This window comes from Miscanthus floridulus, chromosome 6 (assembly GCF_019320115.1).
Source record: "Miscanthus floridulus cultivar M001 chromosome 6, ASM1932011v1, whole genome shotgun sequence".
NCBI classification, from domain to species: Eukaryota; Viridiplantae; Streptophyta; class Magnoliopsida; order Poales; family Poaceae; genus Miscanthus; species Miscanthus floridulus.
Window position 1 is genome coordinate 121,007,812 of NC_089585.1, and position 25,785 is coordinate 121,033,596.

General features: G+C 48.0%; 3 protein-coding genes across 7 annotated transcripts in view; 1 reads left to right on the forward strand and 2 right to left on the reverse strand.

The window, feature by feature from the left end:
- The first annotated feature begins 8,395 nt into the window (after nucleotides 1-8,395).
- Nucleotides 8,396-12,942, forward strand: LOC136459357 (uncharacterized). Its single transcript, XM_066459221.1, has 3 exons — nucleotides 8,396-8,767; nucleotides 9,160-9,232; nucleotides 12,805-12,942. Exons 1-3 carry the CDS (start codon nucleotides 8,671-8,673, stop codon nucleotides 12,869-12,871), a joined length of 237 nt encoding a protein of 78 aa, XP_066315318.1. The 5' UTR covers nucleotides 8,396-8,670; the 3' UTR covers nucleotides 12,872-12,942.
- A 3,200-nt stretch (nucleotides 12,943-16,142) lies between these two features.
- On the reverse strand, nucleotides 16,143-22,350 carry LOC136456782 (interactor of constitutive active ROPs 2, chloroplastic-like). 5 transcript variants are annotated; one of them, XM_066456759.1, is made up of 4 exons: nucleotides 22,239-22,334; nucleotides 21,874-22,034; nucleotides 19,114-19,252; nucleotides 16,143-17,781 (listed from the first exon to the last, which is right to left on the reverse strand). In XM_066456759.1, the coding sequence occupies exons 1-4, from the start codon at nucleotides 22,317-22,319 to the stop codon at nucleotides 16,450-16,452; spliced, it is 1,713 nt and encodes a 570-aa protein (XP_066312856.1). In that variant the 5' UTR covers nucleotides 22,320-22,334; the 3' UTR covers nucleotides 16,143-16,449. The 5 variants fall into 5 exon arrangements, with proteins under 5 accessions (XP_066312856.1, XP_066312857.1, XP_066312858.1 ...); XM_066456760.1 differs by having other exon boundaries at nucleotides 16,145-17,781; nucleotides 21,874-22,143; nucleotides 22,239-22,350; XM_066456761.1 differs by having other exon boundaries at nucleotides 16,145-17,781; nucleotides 21,874-22,068; nucleotides 22,239-22,341.
- LOC136456781 (protein NETWORKED 2A-like) overlaps nucleotides 17,791-25,785 on the reverse strand; it is a 258,690-nt gene continuing 250,695 nt past the window's right edge. Inside the window, exon 5 of the transcript XR_010759524.1 lies at nucleotides 17,791-18,908. The gene's annotated coding sequence lies outside the window, so the exon portion shown is untranslated. The remainder of the gene's footprint in view (nucleotides 18,909-25,785) is intronic.

Sequence of the window (25,785 nt, forward strand, 5' to 3'; positions counted from 1 at the left end):
AAAGCTGACGGAATGTTACTTCTAGTTCACGGTGTAACATTTCAGTGATATTTTACGGGGGCACAAATTTTCAATGGTATTTTACAGAGATTACGGTCTTTCGATGCTACGCAACCAATTCTCCCTTGTTTCTATTCCCATGGGCGGGACAGCCCATGCTTTGGAGAGTGGAGACGAGAGCAAAGGCCCAAGGGCAAAGGCGATGGAACGGCTGGCAATGGCACATCAGACTCTGTATGATTAGAATAGCGTTGGTGTCAGTGCAACGGAGAGGCTACGACCTGCGAGATGAGATCCGTTTGCTTGTGTGTGTGTGTTTTTATTAAACTACGCGCGCCAGCCCCTCGCGGTGTCTGTCCTCTGTCCTGGATGCCGGATCTTGCCACGGTGGAGGCCACGGGCTAGTGGCCACCGCCATCGTTGGTGCCCTCGGTTCCGGGTGCTCTCGCACGTGCCGAATGCCAGATTGGGCTATCGCCCAGCCACCTTTACCCCGACGGCTGCAGACACCTTTTCGCCGTTGTACGGGGGCGGCGGGGGAGGGCAGCAGAGCTGCAGATGTAGGAATGGGAACGGTGGGAACGGCCAATACTGTATTGGGGTGTTAGCTCAACCCACCGCAACAAAGCCAGTAATGAGCCGTAACCGTAAGGTTGATCTTAAATAGAAACTGGTCCATGGAGTTAGTAGGATCTAGTGACCCATCGGGTAACCTAGGTTAGGGTAAGGTTGATCTTAAATAGAAACGGATCCATGGAGTTACCCGCCAAGTCTCGATCCCTGCTCATGTGTTTGTGCCTGATACGAATCATTTTTCACTCGAAACTCACGTGTCTGTGTCATGTCCGATTTCAATCAATACAAAAAATTGTGACCCCTGGTGCAGAATTGTTAAGCTCAACTTGGACCATGACCATGAGGATGGCATGATTGTGTACTTGTATGGCTCGGTTCTATAAAACTGTAAGCTTGTGGATTTCATGAGTATAGTAATAACGCCCAATTTGTTGTTCAGTATATGATTAGTATAAAGTGACAGATACATCGACTGACCCATGCTGTGTACATATATGAATAATAAAGCAGAGTGACAATATTTTGGATCCGCGCATAATATCCGTTAGGATTTTAGCTAGTAATTTAGAACCCATGTTGTCTACATATATGAATAATAAAGCAGGACGACAATATTTTGGATCGACAAATAAATATCCATTTCGCTCCTAGCCACAGCCCACAGGTCGCCGGCCCGGGCAGCCGGGCCGGGGCCGCCTCTGATACTGCCACACCCAACGATCTTGCAGCCTTTGCAGGAGGACACAGGAGCGCCCTGTTTCCGCCCCCACGCCGGCAACGTCCTGTCAGAAGATGGCTGCGTCTATCAATCCATGTGGATCGAGGCGCCCCGTCAGCAAACAGTTTGTAGTGGCGCGCCATTTCTGATGGCGGAACGTGGTCTCACACGAAATCCATGCTCTGATGCCCCCTACGCCCGCTACCCGATCTACTAGTACAGCCATCTCTGATCAGTGAACGAGCACCTTTTCCTGGAGAGGTCGGATGCTGGTGTTGTTGGCGCACATGCTGCTGTCCTAGGGACCGCTGATCTGAATTGTTAACAGTGCCACAGAGATGGTTTGATTAGAATTGGAAAACTGTGATGATTGCCCCAGGAATGGTACATTTGGCCTCCTCCGGACGATCAGATCCTAGCTTGGAACTAATATGGAAGAAAGAAAGAAAGTTCCGATGAGTTTGAGGAATAAATGGACGTGATCTCAAACCATGAGACCCAAATACAACACCTATATCTCGGTTTGGGTCCGGCACAGGAAAAAACGTCGCAACCCAAAAGTCAGCCTCTCCAACAACCGCAAACGCAAAATCCCCAAATCCGCCGGAGGTCGCCGCCTCGTCCGTCCTCGCCTCCACGCGCGCTCCTCCTCCAACACCGGCGGCGGGCGCGGGCGAGCTCCGCCCCGGCGCGGAGGACCCCGGATCCCCGCTCCCCGACGGCCGCGCCCCGCTCCCCGCCTCGCCGCGCGCTCCTCCTCCAACACCGGCGGCGGGCGCGGGCGAGCTCCACCTCGGCCACGGCGCGGGCGAGCTCTGCCTCTGCGCGAGCGAGCTCCGCCTCGGCCACGGCGTGGGCGAGCTCCGCCTCGGCCACGGCGCGGACGAGCTCCGTCTCTGCGCGGGCGAGCTCCGGCTTGGCGCGGGTGAGCTCCGCTTCTACGCTGGCGAGCTCGGCGATTTGCGTAGCGATGCGAGAGGGGACGCTTTTTTGCCTAGCGTTTAGGGGAGCAGACAAAATGCGTCGGGTGTATGGGTCTGCTGTTGGAGGACGTTTTCGGGAAGGCAAAGAACTGTGCCGGACGCAAAAATGAGTCTGGGTCTCCTTATTGGAGACAGTCTCACGTTGAACAAAATGGGGTTGGGGTGATAATGACATAACAAATACTAATATTTCACCCTGAGTGTTTCATATAACGTTTCTCTGATGTACGTTAATAGAGTTTATAATCGTATAGTCCATACTCTAGCAAAGCAAGTCTCAGATGGCAACAGAGTGGGCGAGTGGCAGTTAGCCCCAACCTACATAGCCAATCTGTTGACTGAAGATTGTAATCATGTTGCCCTCTGATTAATGTAAGCATCAAGTCGCCAAAAAAAAGTGTGTTTCAGATAACGAATCACAAGAATAGTATAGAGGAATAATAGTAGAAATGTTCTAGAGACGCAACAAACTCATAATGTAGTACAATAATATTTATTTTTAGCTAGAAATTCCCATCCGATCCCTTCAGCTGTCCTATCTTTGCAATGGTTAGAATAACAAGACGTCAAATATTTGTTTAGTATGCTTGAGAAGATACCGTATTACCTATCGTTTTCTTCTTGCAAAATACTGTTATGTGGAATACATCAATCCCTAAACACAAGATGGCCCAGCACTCTCATATATACCTCATGTCAAGTTATATCTTGCTTGGCCAGCACGTAGCTCTTATCGTCGTGCCAAACCAGCTCTCGGCAATCCTGCAGCTAGGTTCAAGCACGGCCCATGGCACATTGAGGTGGTGCCACGCTATGCTAGACTGATCCAGGACCTGGTCCTCATAACATGTCGCTAAAATGGGGTTTGTCTTGTCATCAACTATAATTTCTTTACTCATTTCACATGTTGCAGTAAAATGAAATAGTTTATGAGCGCCTTGCATGTTGCCAAGATGGAGGAGGGGCACGAGCACCGGTGGTGTTGGAGGGTGTAGGGATTGCGTGGGATGATGGTCGGGGCGAAGATGGACAAGTAGGGGCTGGTATATTGAGTGTGGGGCAAACAATGGCGAATACCGTAAAATGAGGTTCTGAAGCAAAGCCGTTGAAAATGATTGGGAATTACATCGTCGTGTTCTCGTTTTAGAGCCTTCTTCTTTTTTAAAGCTATAAAAAGTAGGGGCTTTGGTCCCGTTCGCTGGTCTGAAACTTGGCTGAAACTGGCTAAAAAACACTGTTCCGGCTGAATTGTTGTGAGAGAAAAACACTGTTCCAGCTGAAAAAAGAAGCCGAACAAGCCATTTTTAAGACAAGCGAACGGGGCCTTTGTTGGACTTTTTTTTTTCTCCAACTTGAAAAGATGAGTTTGAAAGCCCAAGCAAGGTTGTAGTAGAGTTCCTCTAAGGAGAGCATACTACAGGAGGCCAAAAGTCATGGACGCTGCACAGTCCGATGCCAACGCCTTGAGTCGGTGCTCTAGATTATCCCGTAGCCATTGCCTATGTGTCATTTTGGGTCCGAAATCCTCAGCTGCAACCTGTGTCATCCTAAATATTAAATGGTAAACCGTCACTCACCCTTTATTTATTGTTTAGACTGTTTATTCAGTATTTAAATATAGTTAAATTATTTAATTGGCTTTATATAGTACCACTAAAATATAAATATTTATGTATGTAAATTTAAATATACACACCTATGTATGTAAGAAAAAATATGAATTCTAGCAAACACAATTGTTTTGGAAATGAAAATATATCACAATCCATCGTATATATTTACAATGCTAATTAGTTGAGTGTCAATATGGTAGTTGTAATCGTCTAATTGATCAAATAGTGGATTATACAATCGTTTTACCTGTTTAATGACGTTTAAGTCTATTCCGTTTAGGCTGTATACACCGCTTTAGATGGTTTAAACGGGTTTAACTGCTCCTACCATTTAGGACCTACTTAATGATGTGGTTGGATCTCATCTAACGTTTATTTAAACGGCATTTCGGTGAAGAGCAAGGCTAACAGTACAACCAACCGACTGGCTATAAGGTTTTTTTTAGCTTTTTTTTAGCCCACTCATATAGTAGTTAATTCTTTACTATTAATAAATGGCCCACTTGTCTCTCACAAAGTTTTTTTGGTTTTTGTGTTCAAATTGGCTGTAAGCTTACAACCTGCTTCTCCTCTCTCTCCTTATTTCTCCCTCACCTCAACATTTAGCCAGGTTACGACATGTTATTATACATGCTTTGAACGGTGATTACAGCCTACAGGCCGCTTTTTGTACGACGGCACTATTCCGCGAGATCACCTGATTCCAATCGGGCGATCGATCGGACAGCGTGCGCAAGATGCCATTTCAGAAAAAAAATCCACCCCTTTTCTCTTTTCGACATGCTAATACTCCATTGGCGTGTGGACACACCGGTCTTTACGGAACACTCTGATTTTCTATTACTGTTGTGATGTCACGACGTGACCATGAAAAAACTGAAATATTTATTTGGAATTGCTATAACTTTTGAATGGTGTGTCCATTTTCAATTCCGTGTGTATCGGTTTATTCTATGTGACGAGACGAACAAAACTAGACCCCACTTATATATATTTCAAAGAATTTTATTTTAGTAGCAAGTTATGTATCTTATAACATATAACTTATACATAAAAGTTATGAAACATAACTTATGTACAAAAGTTATTAAACACAAAGAAACGAATTAACTTATAAACTTATGTCAAAAATTTAGAAACACAAAAGTTATTAAACACAAAAGGAATGGATTAGCTTATAACTTATGCCAAAACTTGGAAAACAAAAGTTATGAAAATACAACTTATATACAAAAGTTATGAAACAAACTTATGTTTATTGTTATTTTACAATTTATGTACGTAAGTTATTCTATACAACTTGCCAATGCTGCCCAACAAGTTCTGATAAAAACTTATGCAAATAAGTTTTGCTCTGCAAAATATTATATTGTAAAAGTTGTGATATATAAGTTATGATAATAAGCTATCCATAAAAGTTATGTGTATAACTTAGTAACTTTTAAAAAAACTATGTGTATAACTTTCTTGTATAACTTAGACATATAACTTGATTAATGACTTAGATATAAAGTTGGACGTATAAGTTGTATTAAAAAATTTAGATGTACAAATTCATATAATAACATATTAGCAGAAAATATGAAACTAGGTATGAAATAGGAAAAAATCTATTTTTGGTCCTCCAACTATGGCTGCAGTTTTGTTCTAGCCCTTTAACTCGAAAACCAGACACGCGCAGTCCCTCAACTCTCAAAACCGTTTAAAATTGGTCATGTGCCTATTCGACCGTGGTTTCTAAACAGTAAACCCGCCACGACCCCGCCTGTCAGGCCTTTTCCTCTCACCGCCAGGTTGGGACCACCTGTCATCCCTCTCCCTCTCTTCGCGGGCCCCGCTTGTCATGTCTTTCCCCAACCTGGCAGTGAAACAGAGGCAGGGGAGGGAGATGGCCGGTGATTTCTTGCCGTCGGCGAGGAATCCAGCAAAACCAAGGGCACCGGCGTGCTCCTCGCGATGAGCCGCACCTAAAGGTGCCTAGGGTTTAACCCCTACCGAGCTTTAACTAGGGCGATGGCGTGCATGGCGGACGACGAGGAGGGCCCGACGACGCTCTAACGAAATCTGACCATGGCGGGCGCGGCTAAGCTCGGTACGAGCTTCTAGGGTTCGTGGGGAAGACAAGGGAAGGAAGAGAAGGGAGTGAGAGAGTTTTGGTGATAGCCGGCCACGGAAAGCTCGAAGTCCGGCGAGCCCCGGTCATGGCAGGCGGCGGCGGAAGTGGCCAATAGGCCCTCACCTAGGCTCGATCGACGCCGCGAGTGGGTGGAGATGGTGGCACGAAGCAAGGTGGAGCTACTGGCGTGCTGGCTCAGGCAATGGCGCGGTTGTGGTGGCGCACGAGCTCAGCGGAGCTCCTCGGCGTCGCTGCAACTCGGTTTCTCCGCGGCGAGCATGCGATGAAGATGTCAATGGAGTTGGAGTCGCAGTCGCTGCCGAGCTCTTCTACGCCGAGGCCACCGCTGTCCGTCCGCTCGCCGGAGTCCCGCGCCTCCACCTCCTCCTCTGCTCCCTCTTCTTCCTCCTCTCTCTCTACTCTCTGCTCTGCCGCCGTCGCCGCGCCCTGCTCCACCACGCCTCTGCTCTCCCTTTCTTCCCTAGCACCAACCTACACCGGCCGAGGTCGCCGGAACCGAAGCTGCTGCCGCCGTCGTTGTGCCCTGCTCCACCGTGTCCCCAGCTCTCCTCTTCTCCCTCTGCTCCCCCGCCACCAAGCACCGCCATCGCCCTACGCCGACGAGCCAAACCACGCTGCTCCCCTGTTTCCCCCTTCTCCCTCCGCTCCGCATCTCTGCTCTGCTCTCCCTTTCTCCCCCAGCTCTTTGACCAAACAGATCACACGGTGAGCATCCCCATCCCTCCACGACTCTCTCCGGTCCCATGCCCAGCTCGCCGAGCCGGCTACAGCGCACGCTCGGCACCACTTCCCACCCAGCGTGCACGCACAGTGAAGCAAGCAGTAGCCGGCCGAAGCTCCGTTGTGCGCTTAGTCGCGGTGCGGACTCCGCTGTGAGTTTTGGACACTGGCGTTGAGTCCTACGGGTCACCCGGAGACTCAATTGAAGGAAAGGAGTGCCTATTGGCTCTGCCTAGGTGCGCAGCAGCCTCGTCGTGACCCGCCGTCGCCGCCGTCAATGTGGCCAGCCTCGCTCGAGCCTCTGGAGCCACATCTGGAGCCCTAGCAGGCCTCGTCGAAGCCCTAGAAGGCTAGAAGGACCCCGCTGGAGCTTCATCGACACCTAGGGAGCCCCGCCGTCATCCCTGTGCTGCCGCAGTGCCATTGCCGGCTGCCCTGAGCTTCAATCCGCCACCTTTAGCCCCTCGGAGTATTCACTGTGACCTCGCGGAACCATAGACCCCCTTCTCTGCCTCCCTAAGCCGCCGTAGAGCGCGGCCGAGGAGGAAGAGAGGCAGCCGTGCCCCTTGCCATGCTCGCATGCACTCGGTGCACCGTGCGCCGCTCGCACCAGCGCCCGCGTGAATTCGGTCAAAGGCCTGACAGGCGGGGCTCGTGAAGAGAGGGAGGGGGATGACAGGTGGTCCCAACCTGACGGTGAGAGAGAAAGGCCTGACAGACGAGGTCGTGGCTATTTTACTGTGCGGAAACCATGGTCGAATGGACACGAGGGCCAATTTTAAACGGTTTTAAGAGTTGAGGGACTGCGCGTGTTTGGTTTTTGAGTTAGAGGGCTAGAACAAAACTACAACCATAATTGAAGGGTCAAAATGGACTTTTTCCTATGAAATAAGTTCTATAAAAAATAAAAAGAAAAAAGAAAAAAGTAGAAGAGAGAAAGATGACGCACCTGCTGTCAACGTGCCGGCGTTTGTCCGACTCCCACGCCTGGGAAGCCTCCGCTCTGCGTAACTAAATCAAGCAAGCGAGAACAGCAATGTAAGTGCACATACGAACCACTGGAAGCCTCGGAACGGATTGTTCGCCGGATAGAGAACGGATGAACGCTCGTGGCAATGGAATTTGGCTTTTCGTATGCACCATGGGAGTGATTGGTTGCGCAAGAGTCAGCGAGCCAGGATAGAGTGGCCGTCCAGGCTCTTTCTAGCTATGATAAGACTATATATTTTACTGTGTTTGATTGTCTTTGTTGTTGCTACAGTACAAAATAAGATTGTGTTTGGTTGCATGCATGTATCAAAGTTTTAAGTGTCTAACACATGGGCCTCTATATTATGCGTGTATAAAACCATTCTGGCTCACGATGGAAGGTGAAATTGAAAAGACGAAGACATGCAGGATGAAAGAGGACATGAATGAAACGAACGTACTAGGAGAGGAACCAAACATAACCCTGCGTGCCGAGCAAGCGCAACCAATCACCCCTATATGCATGCTACGGCTAACCTCACGACGCGTGCGTACCAATACGCAGTACCAATGTGAATGCCAGTACCTTCCCATGTGGGGCCTGGAACCAGTTCATGCTGTACTAGTTGGAAAAAAAAAAGTCAGGTGCACTCGGCGGCCAAACTAGACCCGGCTGACGCTGACTTCAAATCTGAGCGGCTGGCCCTGAAACAAGAAGGAATCGGTCCAGTAAAACAAGGCTGGGAGTAAACAAGGGGAACAAAGGCATCGATTCAGAGTTCAGAAATTCAGCCTCTCTTTGCGTTCTTTATAAACGACAACCTCTGTATCCCCGACAGAGCAGCATAGATTCAGAGTTCAGAAATTCAGCTAGAACCAGAGGAACACAGGCGCTCCCGAATCCGAAAGTCTAGCGCTCCGCAAGGAGGAAGGAGTAAGGACCCTGCAGAGGAGATGGCCGGCGAGATGAGCTGGATGGGCAAGAAGATCCACCTCTACAACGTCACCATGGGCCTCTACATGCTCGATTGGTGGGAGCGCTGCCTATTCAGTATCCTTCCGCCGCGTCTCGATCCGATTCAGTCTCTTTAGTACTGTCCACCTTGCAAATTCCGACCTTGCTTCGCTGTCTGTTCGTTTTGGCCGAAACGATCGTGTATTATAAGACAAAAATATTGTTGGCTGATTTTTAATCCACGATCGTATAAGACGAAATGAATAGGCTATCCGCGTCTGATTCTGGGCTTATGTTAGGTTTGGGTAGGCACTTGTTGGATTCGATCTTGCGGGAAATGTTTTATCGGCTAGGCAATTCGTTGGTTCCGCGTGGGTCACCAGCATTTCTTCGAATTTGTTGGGCAAGGTTTCTGGTTGGATGTTCCTTTCGAAGTAACTAGACTTTATGTTATTGTTATTGGAATGTTCTCCCTTTAACTAGAGTAGACGTATTGGTGCTCATCCTGCTCTGGTTCATCTGCTTCAACGGATCCCGCTTCGCCACTGACGTCTTCGAAAGGTATCCAAACAAATAGAGTATTGATTACTTTTTTTTTAGCTTTATTAGAACTGTAAGTTCCCAAATCGAGAAGTGGGGAACAGGAACTTGTCGGTGTTTCCTATGTAGTCTGAAAATTGCAATATGCTGTCTGATATTTTTCTTGTTTATGTTATCTGGGCTCTAGCCGAGTATTTCTTATTGGGAAATAGGTTCGTAGTTTTGCTAAATTGGCTTTAAGTAGAAAAACAGTATGAATGCAGGAGCTGCTCCAGTTCTGTTGGCAAAAGTTCCAGTGCTCTGAAACAAAGAGATTATTTGAAAATAACCACTATCTATAACTTGGAAGTTGGAATGAGCAAGCTCTAAGGCTCTAACTCAGCCAACTATTTTAGGACATTTGGACAGTGTTAGTAATTCAGCTGTGAATTTAGATAGATATTTTCTTCCATTGATGGCAAATATTCCAACAGCACCCTGTCACAATGGATTTTTTTTTTAAATTTTAACACTTTTTTAAACTACTAGATGAGTGCTCGTGCGTTGCAACGGGTGCAACATAAATTAAATGAGATGTTTGTTAGGCAAGTCAAAATTAAGAATATATCAATTTAATTTTTCACGTGTATTATACCATGATAATATCTAGAAACACATTCATTATCGTAATGAATCTGAAATAAAAGCTAGGCTTAGAGCTTGTTATCTGAAAGTTACGACAAACATTAGTTGCCTCAAAGTCTAAAAAATTATTGCTAGGCATCGAATTGAATTTATCCATGCTCTGCCTTGCCAAAACATGTATACTCGGACTTACAATATCATAGCCCGCATGAGGCATGTTAATAATTTATTTTTTGGGAAAAAAATATTTATTGTCAACACGCAACGCGAAGGACGACGAACGAGATTTAGATCATGATCATGATCATGATCATTGCGTGGTGATATTCCAATAAATTTCATTCTCTTCCCATAATTCTCTTTCCGTTTTATTCCATTTTATTTACTTGTCTTCCAGTGTCTTCATGCAGTGATTATTTGTCTGCCGGTGATTCCGTGAGTTTTATTCTATTTTATTTACTTGCCTTCCAGTGTCTCTATACGGTGATTATTTGCCTGCCGGATATGGATCGCATGAGTGTTTTGGTCCTGCCGGATAGATTTTGACCATTCGTATGTTTTAGTTGTAGAGATTGAGATTTCCAAATTTGGCACTGATGATTTTTTCTTCAAATCTAACACTTTTGGTCGCGCCTATTCTCACGGCGCGGCAGGGCGGCGCGGCGGAGGTGGTGACGTGGCAGGGACTAGGGCACTGACCGATGACGTGGCGGGCTCTGCCGCGCAGCGGATCTTAGCGTGACAGTGTCGTGCCACGCCGAACGGCGCGGCGAAGCCCAATACATGCCCGTGGACCAGCCTCCCTCCCTTCACTCTCTCTCTCTTTCACTCCAGTCAAATCGGATCGAGGGGGAGACGCGCCCGCCGCCACCGTACTGCCGCCCACATCCACCTGCCGCCGCTGTTCCACCGGCCGCGGCCACTCGCCACCGCGCCTCCCCCCGCGACCACCCGCCCCCACGCCTCCCTCTCTCCCCATTCCCTCCCTCTCTCTCTCTCTCTGTCTCAGTGTCTCCCCATTCTCCTAGGCTGCTCCAGGGAGCCGTGACCGTTGCCAGCGCGGTGGCCCCTTCCCCACCGCTGGCCGCCCTCTCTCCCCATCGTCTCTTACACCTGCGTCCCCCTGTCCCTCCCCTGGCCGACCGGCGGTGTGCTGCACCCCTCTCCCTCTCTCTCCTGCTCCTAGAAGAAGCCCACCGCCGGAGGCCACCTCATCGCCATTGGTGGATTTGGTTAAGCCCCAATCTCCCTCTTATTGTTAAGGTACTCCCCCTTTGTCTATTTGTTGATTGAATCGAAACTGTTGTTATTTAGGGTTAAGATGCAAAATTAGTTTGAATGATTAATGATTTCTATAATTAGTTGGGGTCCCAGTCAAATGAGATTATTTAGGTTGTCCAAAAGGTTGCAGTAGTATAGGTAGTTTAGTTAGTATAGTTAGTTAGTTTAGTTAGTTAGTGTAGTTAGTATAATTAGTTATTGTAGTTACTTTTGTATAGGTGTTAATCTTAGATTAGTTAGTATAGTTATAGTTAGTATATGTATTGATATTACTATAGATAGTACGTACGACAATTTAGACGACTAGATGAAGTTTCCTTAAATGCTTTTGTAGATGCATTGTTGTGTCCGAGTTTTTTTACGGAGGAAGCGTTATGAAAGAAGATGATATGTTTGAGGACATGGAAGAAGAATTGGAATGGTTTGATGAACCTCCTAGCTTCAACGACATTTATGTCCGTTTGAATGCAAAGTTTGGTGGTGATTTCACACTGAAGGGGAGATTTGACAGTGGAAAAACTAGGACACACTATGTGCTGATGCCCTTACGCGACCGTGCTCACTGGTCCCGCTACAATAGGGCTCTAGTTGAACCAAGGCATACAAAGGGAGGGAGCCTGCTGCACAATGGTTAAGTCGGGCCTCGTTGCTGCCTCGCCAAGATCCACGGCACGGCAGGATTTGTCACGTCAACAACCAACGACGCGTCTGACTGCCACGTCCCACCTTCGCCGCGCCGCCATGCATGGCGCGACGTCTTGATTTTGCCTCGCCACCGCAATAGGCGCGGCCAAAAGTGTTAGCTTTGAAGAAGAAAAAAACAGTGTCAGATTTAAAAATAGTTTTAAAAAAGTGTTAAAAATAAAAAAATTATCACAATGCTGGTTGTTGAAACAAAATGCATTATGATCCAAGAATGTTTATTTCTATATCATGCAGGTTAATTAATAACTGACTTTCAACATTAAGCGTGGGTTAGTTGAATTCATCTCATAGAAAAATGTTTGCTGAAAAACGTGTTACTTCTTTGTCAAATGTAGTTTATCCTTTAGTGTTCTTTTTAAGCACCACATGATGTGGACTCATTATTTACAACTTTAGTTGCTTACAACTGCGGTGTACATTTTTTTCCTGGCATATTACTAAATCTGCTGGTGTTCTTATACATAAGCATATTCGAGCTATGTTTCGGTTGGATGGTTAAAAATGTAAATCATAATCTATTTTGCTATACGAATGTCAAAGATTCATTTTTTTTAATGCTAACTAAGTGCAGCTTAAGTAGCTGGTTGATATTCTTTTCCGAAACACGTGAGAGCTGTGTATCTTATATTAAAGAGAGATGAAGGAAATGGTTCCTTAATGACCCTTACAAACAACCACTCTAACTCCATTAGGAGATCAGAGGGGTTATAACACTGAAAAAGGAAGAAAAAGGTCTCCCAAGGAAACTAGGATAACTGCCCAATAAAGAAGTAGCTGATTGATAATTACAAACCCACTTCTCACCTCACTGTGGGTCTTGTCTTTTTTTAAACAGAATTGCGGGTCATTTTGTTGCTTTTCAGTCTGCAGTCACTTGCCCATATTTTTTCACTAATCATATTAGGAACTCCTAAACCTTTCATTATGTGGTCACGCTACCGAACCCTTTTGTTTCTACCTGCTTTCTAATGAACCGCTTTCAGCCACCTGAAGGCACGGATTTTCCAAGGCGCAAATTACGGCATGGGAATTGGCATGCCCTCCTCCTGAGCCTTCAGCGCAAAACACAGAAGCAGTGAAATCTGCTGGTTCTGGAATCTGAACAAGGTTCCCACAAACTTAGCGATGTAGTGATGTGTATGATGTAGTTCCAATATGTAAGATTCTTGCTGTTATTCTTTATTTTCATGTACTATGTGTAGCAAAGGTTTGAGTGCACGATTTCAGATCCTGACTTCTACTGTAATTCATGGTTTAAAAGGCGTCGCCTAGGCATCGCCTAGGCGTCCAGGCGAGGAAAGTTGCTGGGCGCCGGGCTCGCCTGGACTTCCGCGCGTAAGGCGTCCGCCTTGATGTACTAGGCGTCCGCCTTGCTCGATTAGGCGTCTGGTCGTCGCCAAGGCGCCCGCGGTGGATGCTTTAACTTGCGAAATCAGGGGGGCGCGGAAAGAAGCGATGCGCGCCAGCGCGTGGGAAGAAATTGCTCCCGTGCCGGGCCTTCCTGCCTTTCCGCTGCTGCGCGCGGGAACAAATTGAGAGGTAGAGATAAAGCGCAAGAGGTAAATCAGAGAGAGGGAGAGTAATTAGATTTAGAAACCAGAGGCCCGCCGCTCCGCACCTTCCTGACGCGGCGATTCCCTCCGGCGCGACGTCAAATCCTCGCGGAGCGCGGCACAGCCGGCGGCCCCGCACATCTCCGCTGGTCGCCCCCTCCTGCAGCAACCGGATCCCGCCGTTCGCAGCTCGATTGAAGCTTGTCGGCCGCCAAATCGACTGGAGATCAGCCATCCACCGTCTGCTCTCCGCCAGGCACCAGGACGGGGCTCCGATTTGCTTTACCGCCGGCCCCTAGCTCCGACCTGCTCACCTGCAAGCTAAGGTAGTGCCTCTCCTCTCTGTTTCCCTCCCTTCCTCTGTTACTTTGTGGTTGGATTGCATAAAAAACAGAGCACGTCACATGGTGTTGTCTGCTTCTTGCTTGGATACTTGTGGTTTGTTTTATAGATGCAGATTGGAGTGGTCCACTCGTAGTCTTCTATGTGGTTAGAACATCTGGGGCCGTGTATTATATGTATTGCTCTGTTTTATATGCTAATTGCTCCGATTTATGTGCTAAAGTGACTTGATTTATGCTAATTCCTACACCTTCATCCTTATTATGGTCTAAAACTATTTATGTCTGCTAAGAATTGGTAATATTAAGGTCTGATTTGCTTCTAAATTTTAGCGCCATTATATATTATGATATTCTTATGGTGTCGCCTAGGCGTCCAGAAGGGGGTCGCTCGCCTCGCCTCGCCTTAACGCCTTTTAAACCATGCTGTAATTAATTCATTTTCTTGGTATTATGTTTTGTTACTCTTGTACTGTATGTAGGCACAGTTTGACTGCATGGTGTCACATTCATAGTGTTATTAGCTTGTTCCTGCAAATTTCACTATATAAATTTTAGAGGAAAAGGAACACGAGTCCAACGTGGCATCACATTTCTTTCATTTGAATCCGTATATTTTGCTTTTCTCGTTCACTAGTTCTTCTATTTTCTTACTTCACGCTCTCTAATAAAGTAGACAAACAGTTTGCAATTGTTAACAACAGCGGGTAAGAAATAGGAGGAGAATCAGACAGGGTAGCAAAGCATGGAGGAGAAACAGAGAAATGATTATAGTGGCATGGTAACTGTTGTTCCAACTTAATACCATGTTCGCTTGTTGGTTTCAGCCAGACTTATTCAACCAGTCAACAGTGTTTTTCTCTCACAATGAACCAGTACCAGTCAGCCCAAACCAGTCCAGAAACCAACCAGCGAACACGCCGAATAACTACGCCGAATAACTATAACCTAATCAGTGTTTCTGCAGTCCAAAGCTACCGAGGTGGGTTAGCAGTCTAGTTGCACTGATAGACCCGGCCTGAGGCTTCAATTGCTCTGACGCAGAGGAGTTCAGGAGCCTACTGATTGGTGATGATCATGAAATGATGAACAACAATAATAGCGCGTTTGCTTTTCATTGAGCGAAAGTGGAACATCGAGCTGCATTTTTAGTCTGGTAGGGGGAGTTTGGTTCCATCTCCTAAATTTTAATCGTTGTCTCATCGGATATTTGATACATACATAGAGTATTAAATATAGACTAATTATGAAACTAAATACATTGATTGAGACTACTTTGCGAGACGAATTTATTAAGCCTAATTAGGCCATGATTTGACAATGTGGTGCTACAGTAACATATGCTAATGACAGATTAATTAAACTTAATAAATTCGTCTCGTGAATTATCAACGAATTCTATAGTTTGTTTTTTTATTAGTATCTAAACACTTCATACGACATCTTATATACGACATCTTATATGACATCCGATGTGACACCTTGAGCTTTAGGCCGCGTTTAGTTCGCCGAACTTTGCGCCGCCCGATTTAGGCCCTGTTTGGTTGGGCTTTTGGCTTTGGCTTTTGGCCCCAAAAGCCAAAAGCCCAACCAAATGGGCTGCTTTTGGAGGGTGCTTTTTCAGAAGCAGCTGCTTTTCCGTAGTTCATTTTTGAAAGCTGGTTTGACCCTGCTTTTGGCTTTTGGCTTTCTGCTTTTCGAAATTGGTGGAATAAAAAGCTCTTCCATAGTTGTTTCAAGAGAGATAAAGATAAAAGATATATTTTATACTTGTTTAACCAAACAGCTTTCAGCTTTTCTACAGCTCACAGCCCACAGCAGCTTTTCCACAGCTCACAGCCCACATCAGCTTTTTCCCACAGCCACAGCTCAACCAAACAGGGCCTTACTGTTATTCCTGTAGCGCACTGTAGCATTTCGTTTGTATTTGGTACTCAAAACGTTCGTCTCGCAAAGTACAACCAAACTGTGCAATTAGTTTTTGATTTCGTCAACATTTAATACTCCATGCATATGCCGCAAGTTTGATGTGACGGAGAATCTTCTTTTTACATAGTGCCAAAGTTTGAATTTTGGTGGAACTAAACATGGCAGTAGTCAAGCAACCAAACACCCATCTGCGTTGGAAATAAATCAAGTACAAGTAATGGTGTGCGTTCTTGTCAAAAAAAAAAGTAACGTTGGGCCCTTTTGTCCATGGCTGCTAAATGAGGACAGTAAAAAGTTGCCAATTGGACCGTGGAATGGGCTCAGATGGCACCTAAACTGGGCTGAAATACTCATTTGCTTGCACGCTACCAACTGAAATGAAAGATCAAAGATCCGAAACGAGCGCCATTTCTGCTCATAAATCAAGATGGATCCCCTCTCATTCCGAAAATGAAAAACAGTGGACCAATGCGGTTAGGAATCAATCGAACTTCCGTTTTTTTTAAGTATCAAATTCGAATTCTTGATGACTAAACACTGTCGGATGCAACCATAGGAGACCTTCAGACCTACCACAACCCTGCCGGCTGCCGCACTCGGACGAATGGTTCCTCCTCCATATACCACGTTATATAATACAGTTATGAGCACGTTTACCCCAACCAGTACATCACTCTGCTATGTTTCATTTTTACACCACAAAGAACCGGCAAAACAATTACACCAGAGAGACCCAGGCCTCCCCCTACAGAGCAGTACAACTCTCGCCGCGGCCGCCGGCCGCCGTTCAGCTGTCCGATCACCCTCATTTCTTCCACATGCCGCTGATCTTCCTGAGTACGTTGCCGTTCTTCCTGGCGGCCGCGTCGTCGTCCAATTCCTCGCAGAGGCCCGCGTACTTGCCGCCCTCCCACAACTCGCTCCGCTCCACGACCTTGCCGTTCCCGCCCTTGCCAACCGTCAGCAGCGCCATGGCTGTCTCCGCGGCCTTCCGCCACTGTTCGGCCTGCACCCGCAGGCGACGCAGCTCGGTTTCCATCTCGACCTTCTTCGCCGCCTCCGCCGTCCTCAAGGTTGCGGAGCCCTTCTCCGACTCGTACTGACGCAGCTCCTGCTTCAGCTGCCCGTTCTCGTGCAGCGCGCCCTGCAGCTGCTTCTTCAGCCCGTCGGCCGAGCTGTCTGTTCTCGTCTCCACTTGTAGCTTCTTGTTCGCGTCCAGCGCGCTCCGTAGCTCGGATTCCTTGTCGAACAGGCTCGCCTTGAGGAAGATGACCTCGGACTTAGCGCCCTCGAGCGCCGCCGCGAGCTTGCCGTGCCGCAGGTCGGACTCTGTCTTTATCTGGTCCATGAGCTCGTACGCGCACTGCGTCTCGACGGTGCTAAGGATCTTCTCTTCTTGGTACCTGGCCTCCGCGGCCTCCAGCTCCGCCCTCAGCTCGGCGGCCTCCGACTCCAAGCCCGAGCAGTTGCAGCGGTCGCTTGCGGCCTTCGACGACGTCTCCGCGATCTCGTCCTCGAGAGCCTTGACCTTGGCACGCGACTCCTCGAGCTCCTTCACCACGAGGCTGAACGAGTCCATCAGCTTGGACCCGTCGGTGAGCAGCGAATCGATGGTGGCCCGGCTCGCCTCCAGCTGCTGCTTGCACTCCTTGTGCATGGCGCGCGCCTGCGCCTCGGCCTCCTCGCTCGCCTTGAGCTTCACCCTGAGCTCGTCGATGGTGGCCAGCGCCTCCACCACGTCCTGCCGGCGGTCGGCGCGCGCCGCGGCGGCGAGCTGGACGCGGAGGCGGTGCACCTCGCCCATCGCCGCCGCCAGCGCGGTCGAGTCCGCGGCGTGCTGCTTCTGCATGGCCTCCAGCTCCGACTGCCACGAGCGGTCGCGCTCCTGAGACAGGCGACGCAGCTCCAGGAGGCGCGCCTCCTCGGCCGACGAGAGCTCGGCGAGCTGCGCCTCGGAGTCGCGCGCCTGCGCGGACGCCGCGGCGGCCTGCGCCTTGGCGTCGTCGGCCTCCTGCAGGGCCCGCTTCCTGAAGAGCTCGGAGGAATGGAGCTGCTCCTTGGCCTTCTTGAGCTCGTCTTGCAGCTGCGACAGCTGGGGCTCCAGCTCTGACAGCTTCGTCGTCGGTGGCCTCCTTTTCTGGTGATTTCATTGCACACAAGGACAAATTAATGCCGACAAGATCACTGATGGTAATATTAGTACTGTACTCCTCAAGCTCCGTTTGAAAAACCGCGGGTGATTTGATTTCCACAGTAACATTTTTTTTTCAGGGACACGCTGCTGGTGTTGTGTTAACTTTCTAGCTATCTCCGATATCCATAAAAAAAAAACATACAGTACTCGCTCCGTTCTAAACTATAAGACGTTTTGGTTTTTTCTACGCACATTGATTTTATTATGACATAAGTGTACATCTAAATACATAACAAAAACTATATATATAGAAAAGCTAAAACGCATAATAGTTTGTAATGGAGGGAATATTTGTTAAATGTCAGCAATACTAAATGCTAGCTGATAATTGTGATTAGTTTTCTGTACGAGAAAATGACTAGCATGATGGGATATTATAACAGATAGCCTAATTAGCCTTCCTATTTAAATTAGCCTTCCTACCGGTGTCAATTACTGGTTCCTGGTCTCGGTCCCAAACAAGAGCTTGAGTCAGTTCTATCAGATACGCCTGTTTTGCCGTTGGTTGCAGCGACACTGGTGGTAGCACCGTAGCAGAACTGGTCCCGGTTACTTAATCCACCAGTTTGGTAGCAACACGAGGATCAGCTTCAATTATTTCAAGGATTTGCTAGCCATTCAATATCTCTGGACCATTTGATTTGGGCACTTAGCTAGTACTACCTAATACTTGTCTGTTTCAGTCTAATAGACAGTTTGCTCCATCATGAGAGACAGAAGCGAGACGCTGAGACCCAACCGCTCCTTAATTGAGCGAGAGTATCAGAGCTAAACAACAACGGCTTACCCAGAAGCCGGCTTCTTTTTTTAGGCGGAACAGTGTTTTTCTCTCATAACGATTCAACCAGAATAATGTTTTTCAGTCAGTTTCAGCTAAAATTCAACAAGCCGGACGGGACCATAAGCAGTACTGTCTAATCAAATGAACCATGAGAAATGATATAGAAATTCGACGCATTTAAGAGCAGTTAACAGTCTTTCATACCGCCTGTTCGCTGGTTGGTTTCTGGGCTGGCTGGTGCTGGTTTATTGTGAGAGGAAAACACTGTTGGCTGGCTGGTTTGGGCTGGCTGAAACCAACAAGCAACAGGCTCATAGACTTGTCACGAACTTAATTGGACGGTGCCCCTGACATGATCGCACCGACGTACTACCAAACAGGCAAACAGGAACACTGAAGCTTGCTTTATCTTCTGCCAGGCGAAATTACTGCATATAAACCGCATTCTGAAATGGAGCAACTGCAGAGGGACACAGGGGGGTTTCGCCATTTACCTCTCTCTCGGCGCTCACCGCCGTGCGGCGGTCGACCTTGGGGCTGAGGCCGGTGGGCGACTCCGCCATCCTCGCCGTCCGCCCGGCCTTGTTGCTCCCCTGGGAGGACGTCCGGGTGGGGTGTTCCAAGGAGCCATTCCTTCACGCCAAAACAAAAGCAACCACAACATCAGGTATCAGGTATGAATCCGAGGACCTCAAAAACTACGAAGGACAGGGCAGGCAAGCTCACACCCCCGAGCAGCACACTACCTGGAGCTGTTGCTGCTGGAATATAACTTGAGAAAATGCATTTTGTTCAAGGACAGCATGCTTAGAACAGGGGGGAGATTGCAGCGTCTCTCCTCATGTCAAATGCAAGAGGATGGGAAAAAAAGGAAAACTTTTGCTTTGGGAGACTCAAGCTCCAAAATCCAAATCGAGTAGAACCAGTTGGAAAGCTCTGAGGGGAAACCGAACTAAAGGGCGGTGGATTCTAGCCGAAGCCGCGTCCGGAAGGACGAGGCGGATCGATGCTCCAGCTCAACTCAGATGCAAAGCGAAGAAGAAGAAGTAGCGAGATGCAATGGGGGCACACGACAAAGAATCCGAGGCCGGAAAGCGCAAGAGGCCGACAGGAAGTGGAGGGGAGGAGCAACGCCGAGCCGGGACAGGAGCCGACGAAAGGGGCCGCGGCATTAGGTTAACATAATCTCCTCCTTCCGCCGCGTAGGCAAGCACGGGCGGGGATCAAAAGGGCGGGCGGGCAGAGTGTGAGATGGGGTGGAGGGGACGGGGGCGCGCTCGCTTTGCTTTACAGATGCGGGTTAGGCAACAAGTGGACCTGCCTGTCCTCCTTGGCTCCGAGCTCAAGAACGGGACACCACTTGCGCCTGCGAACAGTCACGGTCACATGCGGCCGTGATTTGAAAACTTGGTCGCTTCCTCCTCGGCTCCATGAAAAGGTAAAAATAAATGGGAAAGGAGGGGACAGACAGATGGTGATGATGAGGAAAGCATAGTTTAGAGCCGCCCAGTCGCATAACTCCATCTCAAACCTTACTGCTGCGTGTAAAATCGGCGCTGCAGCTGTGAGCCTGTGACTGCAGCTGTTAGAGCCTCTGTTGCTTTGCCGCCACCACTGAGCAGAGGAGAACATGAATGAATGAACAGTCCTGCGTGCACTTTCGTGAGGCGTGTACAGTCATAGCGTAGGCGATTAGCTCGTGCGTGCTCCAACCTCCAGTAGAGTGGAACATGGGCTAATGGCCAAAATGGAGAGCGAAGACCCGATGAGGAGAGAGAGAAGCACGGACATTGACTTGGAGAGGAGAATCAAGTGAGCATCGGCAAGATTGACGCAGAGAGAAATAAACAAGAAAAAAAAATGCATATGCAGCAATCATCAGACGGCACATGGAATTTAGCATGGAAGGGGATGAAACTGAACATGAACAAACCTTGTCTTGCCCGCTGTCTGCATGACGAATCTTTATTCCCGGAGGCCGCGGGAGCTCGGTGGCACACCAGCACAAGCTACCACCACGCCTCCACGCTCCAAGACCAAGAGGAAAGACAAAAGACAAAAGACTGATGCGAGAGGCCAGACGAGCGAGCGAGCTAAGGTGTCTAGCAATGGCGACGGCGGAGCTTGCTATAGATAGCCTATAGGTAGTTCGCTCTGTCTGCACGCGCGCAAAGCAACTATAATGGACAACACGGACGAATTGGCTGCAGGCTTGCCCGTCTAATCTGGCACTAACTAGTCAGTCCTCCAACCACTTAGCCAGCGACAGGGACAACCGTTTCTAAACAATTGACATCCTTAAACCGGGGGACACATGGTGAGGTTTCTTTAAGCTTGGCCACGGGTGATGCCTTGGCTCTGCAGCTCATGATCTCCGCTACTAAGTAGAGGCCTACAGCTACATGGACGTAGATGGTCCGGTCGGTCCTTTGGTGGAGGATAAACGCATTATACGCGCGCCACTACAACCACCAAGCTTAAGGCTGCCGAAAGGTAGGCCTGAAGCAAGCAAGAACCCACCACTCCACGGCTCACCCCCTTTTGTTCGCTCTCGATCTCGCTTAGTCTTTGCACTCACTCAACGCCCCCACACAAAAGCAGCTGCGGCGCCGCCCACACTCGGCACCCGGCTGCTGCTGCCTGGAATCATGCGTGGTGCATAAGTAGTTGGAGCCTTAACAGAACGAAAACCACGCCCGGATGCAGAGCAGTCTTTTTGATAGATTAATAACAGAATGAAGCGCAACAGCAGCCAGAAGAAGAGACACGCGTGTTGTTTTGCAATGCTATCTTAGGCCGGCTTACGTACCTCTGGATAACTAACTAACTCTTGATAGCCACGCGCATGAGCTGGAGGGCTTCGGATGAGTGGAGGCGATGAGACAAAGGCTTGGAGATGATCCAAGGTTTTACAGCTTGTTCGTGCCTGGATAGATAACTAGTAGCAGTAGGAGTAAGCTGTAAGATATTGTGTGCTAAACCAGGCTGCAGGGTAGTAGATTCTAGACTTTGACAGGTTTGTGTGAGGAACCGGAGATGGTTCCTCCAACGAGAAATGCATGCAAACGAGCTATGAGCTCCTGGACCAGTTCCAACACGGGAGGTGGTAGCGACGCGAGCATTCGGTCGGTGCCTGATTGATTGGATCCACGGTCATGCTTGCACAGTGCAAACCGCCCATGATGTGATGAGATGCGTGCTCGGGATCAGTCACTGAGTCAGGACACGGCAAGTGGAAGAAGAAACAGCCTCACCTCACCCATCCAGGACTTGCTGCACGACGACGACGACGAAGATGTCTTCCGTCTCCTCCTCTCCGTTGCTTGGCCTTCATCTCATGCTCCGACTCCGAGTCCGCGGAGCCATTGCCCGAAGGGGACGGAGTTGTGGATACTAGACTGCATCTGCGCTGCACCTGCACGGGGGAAGTGGGATGCCATCTTCTTCTTCTTTAAGTAAGCAGTATAGGAGAGCAGACAGCAGGCTAGTCAGGATTTCTGAGAAGGCTGCCGCGGCGACCAGAGCTGCGAGATGAGGATCAATCATTTCGGTGTGCTCAGGGTCTCCCGTGCAAGAAAATTGAAAAAAATAAAATGGAGAGAGATATTGGTATCCGTACCTGATGATTTTCGGCAAATATTTTTGCCAGGAGTTGTTTCAACGCCCGCTGATGCCTGATGTTGCCGTTGGGCTCGGACATCGATCGCTGATCTCGGATAATGATGATCGCCCCGTGTTGTCCACTTGACGACCGATGCTTTGTTTCGACAAAGTACGGAAAAAAGCGTGTAGCGCTTTAACGGATCACGTGGCAACCGCATGATCGAGACCAAAGGGCGTGTTTTTCGCAGTGGCTCCGCTGTCAGTGGAGCGGCGATCGCAGAAAAGGCCCCGACGCTCTGTTCGCTGTGGTCACATGAAAAAGTCTAGAAGGAGAGGAACAGCGAGATTCAGAGAAGTATATCGGCGTCCGTTGATCTGTTGCTGATCCGATAAGAGGGAGAGCTGTGGATCGAAACCGGAGCAAGTAAATTTTGTTGTATAGTTCGTGAATAGTCGCTATACAAATAAAGCTGGGATCCGGGCTGTTTACTGATTTTGAATATCTTATATATAAACTTGCACGCCGCCAAAACCAAGCGCATCTTGTAACAAAACTACTTTTTTTCTACTAAATGCAAAGATACTCAGATCTCATACATATTCGTTTTTTTTTTTAAAAAAAAACTAAGGATCATTTTGTACCTGAAACTTCTACTGTGCCTTCTACGTTTGGTGCATACGACTAGTAACGTTCACTGTGTCATACGAGCCAGAGCAAGGACGAACCGTACCAAGGGCGCTCATAGCAAACTCCCACTCCCGCGCTTTTTTTCTGACGGAATCACTCCCTCGCTTTCGTGAGTGTTGGTGCATATGACTAGTAACGTTTCACTGTGTCGTGTATCAGTTCCACCGCTTTCTTTTCCACTGCCTAGTGCCTACACATCACACTCCTGCAGGCAGCGGCAAACACAGTTACTGTTACAGATAGACCAGCAGGTGATTAGATTAACCGCATGGCGAAGCACATGTCTGTACGGCGCTACTTCAAATTGTTCAGTCTACAGTGTCATTCTTACCGCCGGAGTCCGGACTCCGGAGAGGACCAGCAGATGATCCACACGGGTTTGTCCTCTAGTATTCCGGCGTGCATGCCGGGGGTGCCCCCACCGGTACGGTACGATACGGTCACACGCCTGGGCGACAAGGATACCGCTAAGGGCACTCTCCCAAGGCAGGAGGCACCATAATTTAGATCGAAATTAATTGTACGGGTACCTAAACATTTTGCTGATATTGCAGGGTAGTTATTGAAGATAGAGAGTAAAAATCTTAAAAACTATGGCCCTGTTCGTTTGTCTTAAAAATGGCTTGTTCGGCTTTTTTTTCAGCCGTAACAGTGTTTTTCTCTCACAACAATTCAGCCGGAACAGTGTTTTTCAGCCAGTTTTAGTCAAGTTTCAGACCAGCGAACGGGCCTATGTCTAAGTTAGAAACCATATCTACACGAGAAGACATGAAGGGATGTGATTGATAGATAATGGAGAAAGAATATATGTGATTGGATAAAAAAATTATTCTGTAGAAACTATCTATTGAAACCATAGTTTTTATATATAGTGTCTATAAAAATCAATAGGTATAAAAACGGCAAGTAATTTCTATCGTTGGGACTACCTCGGAGCAGAGCAGATGTAAAGACCAGCTCCCGTCCGTAACCAACAGGTATGGTATCTCTCATTTTCGAGCGCGCTCGACGCGGACCACTCGCGCGGGCCTACCGCGCATCGGCTTCAGGACGACAAGCGATGCGCGCGCGCGCGGAGCAGCGATCGATGCAGACCTACTGTCTGCAGCAGCGGCAAGGCGCCAACGCGTGTCCCGCTCACCGGCGCCCGCGGCCGGGTGCGCAGGCTTCAGGTAGCACGCGGATCGGCGGATGCATGCATGTGAATCCGGTCGCTCGTGACGAGACGTCGTTTCACAGAGCGTACATACGCCGGGATCGGGCGTATAGCAAGTTATTACAGACCAACACGTGATTCCACGGGTGAATTCCTTCCCGTGATGTACATGTACTGAACTAAACTTGTTAGGATTGATCTACACCAACTTAGCCCAACGAATAATTGGGTCCTTAATTTGCGTCCTGATCAGGGGCGTTCAGCCATTTTTTTTTGATTGATGGGTCTCCGTCGCGCAGCGTAATAAATCGGAGGTGGGGGCTGGGGCTCGAGACACGAGGTTCACCGCGGCTGCCAGCGCCCCACCGATTTTTCTATCCCTGACCCGATCTAGAGGGCGCGCTGTAAGCGACGGGAAGCGCTATCACCTTCGCCGCCACCACTGGACCACGTCTCCACGTCACTGCTACCTCGGCGGCGGCGCAATGGCCGTGACTGCGCTTGACATGAGGTATATGAGCAAATCATCTCATTAAACTAAGTATTACCCACTGATCTAAGAATAGAAGTACTTTTAGTTTCATCAATGGTATTAGAGCCAGGTTTTCTAGTGTGTAGATCTAGATTGGGGTAGAAAAGAAAGAAGCAAATAGAAAGAGAGGAGTAACCCTAGCAAAGAAGAAAAGAAACAAGCGGGCTCACCTTGAACCTACCACACCACTAGCGCCGCCTCGTCGGCACATGGGAAGAAATGCCGGCACAAGCGGGCTCACCTTGAAACAAGCGCGCAGTTTTGTTCGCCCGAGCAGCGCGGACAACCGTCGGATCGGATTCGACAGCTTACGGTGGTCGGGCCACTTTAGGACCAGGCAAGATGAAGAAATGCTGGCCCAGGCCCAGGTTGCGGCCTGGGCGTGGGGGAGCGCTGCAGCGGGCATTCGGTCATGGGCCGTGTTTGGCGTCGATGGGCCACGCGCGCGGACACGTTATAGAGATGGGTTGCGACTGTTACATCAGGCCGGGCCAAATGAATAGTAAACACAGAGTTTTGTTTTATTATTTTTCAGAAGCAGTTTTGATGAATTCTGTTAAGTTTTGAATCTCTGTCAAAATTTGAATCAATGGAATAATTTTTTCAGAGTAGATGAGTAAAGTAAAATGCTTCTGAAAAGTAGATAAAGAATTTTTCTCATATTTTCGCGGTAAAGTTTAATGTTGATTATCTTCCAATTAAATTCGAACTAACGGGTTAATTTAATTTGAAGAGCAGTTACTTTTAGTAAATTATGATTATATTTATCCTCTAATTAAATTGGACCCAACGAAAAAAATTTAAATTAGAGAAGTAGTTCGATTTGTTTAAGTCAAATTATGGTATTGTCATTTTCTAACCAACGTTGATGATGACAATATTATAATAAGTTCAAGTTTGATGTTTAAATCTTAGATAAATTTTACACCAACGTGGTCAATTTTTCAAAGAGTAGATAAGAACCAAGAAATGCTCCTGAACTAAAAGAATATATTTTATTATCAAGTTTCCACCTTAATGATTGATTATCTTCTAATTAAATTTGAATCAATGGGAGAATTTAATTTTGAAGAGTAGTTATATGTATTTCAAGTTGATTTATGAGTTTTATGCATTAATTTTATTTTTTGTCCAACAGTGATGTAGAATTGATGCATAATCACCTTGTTTATTTTAACCGACGAGAT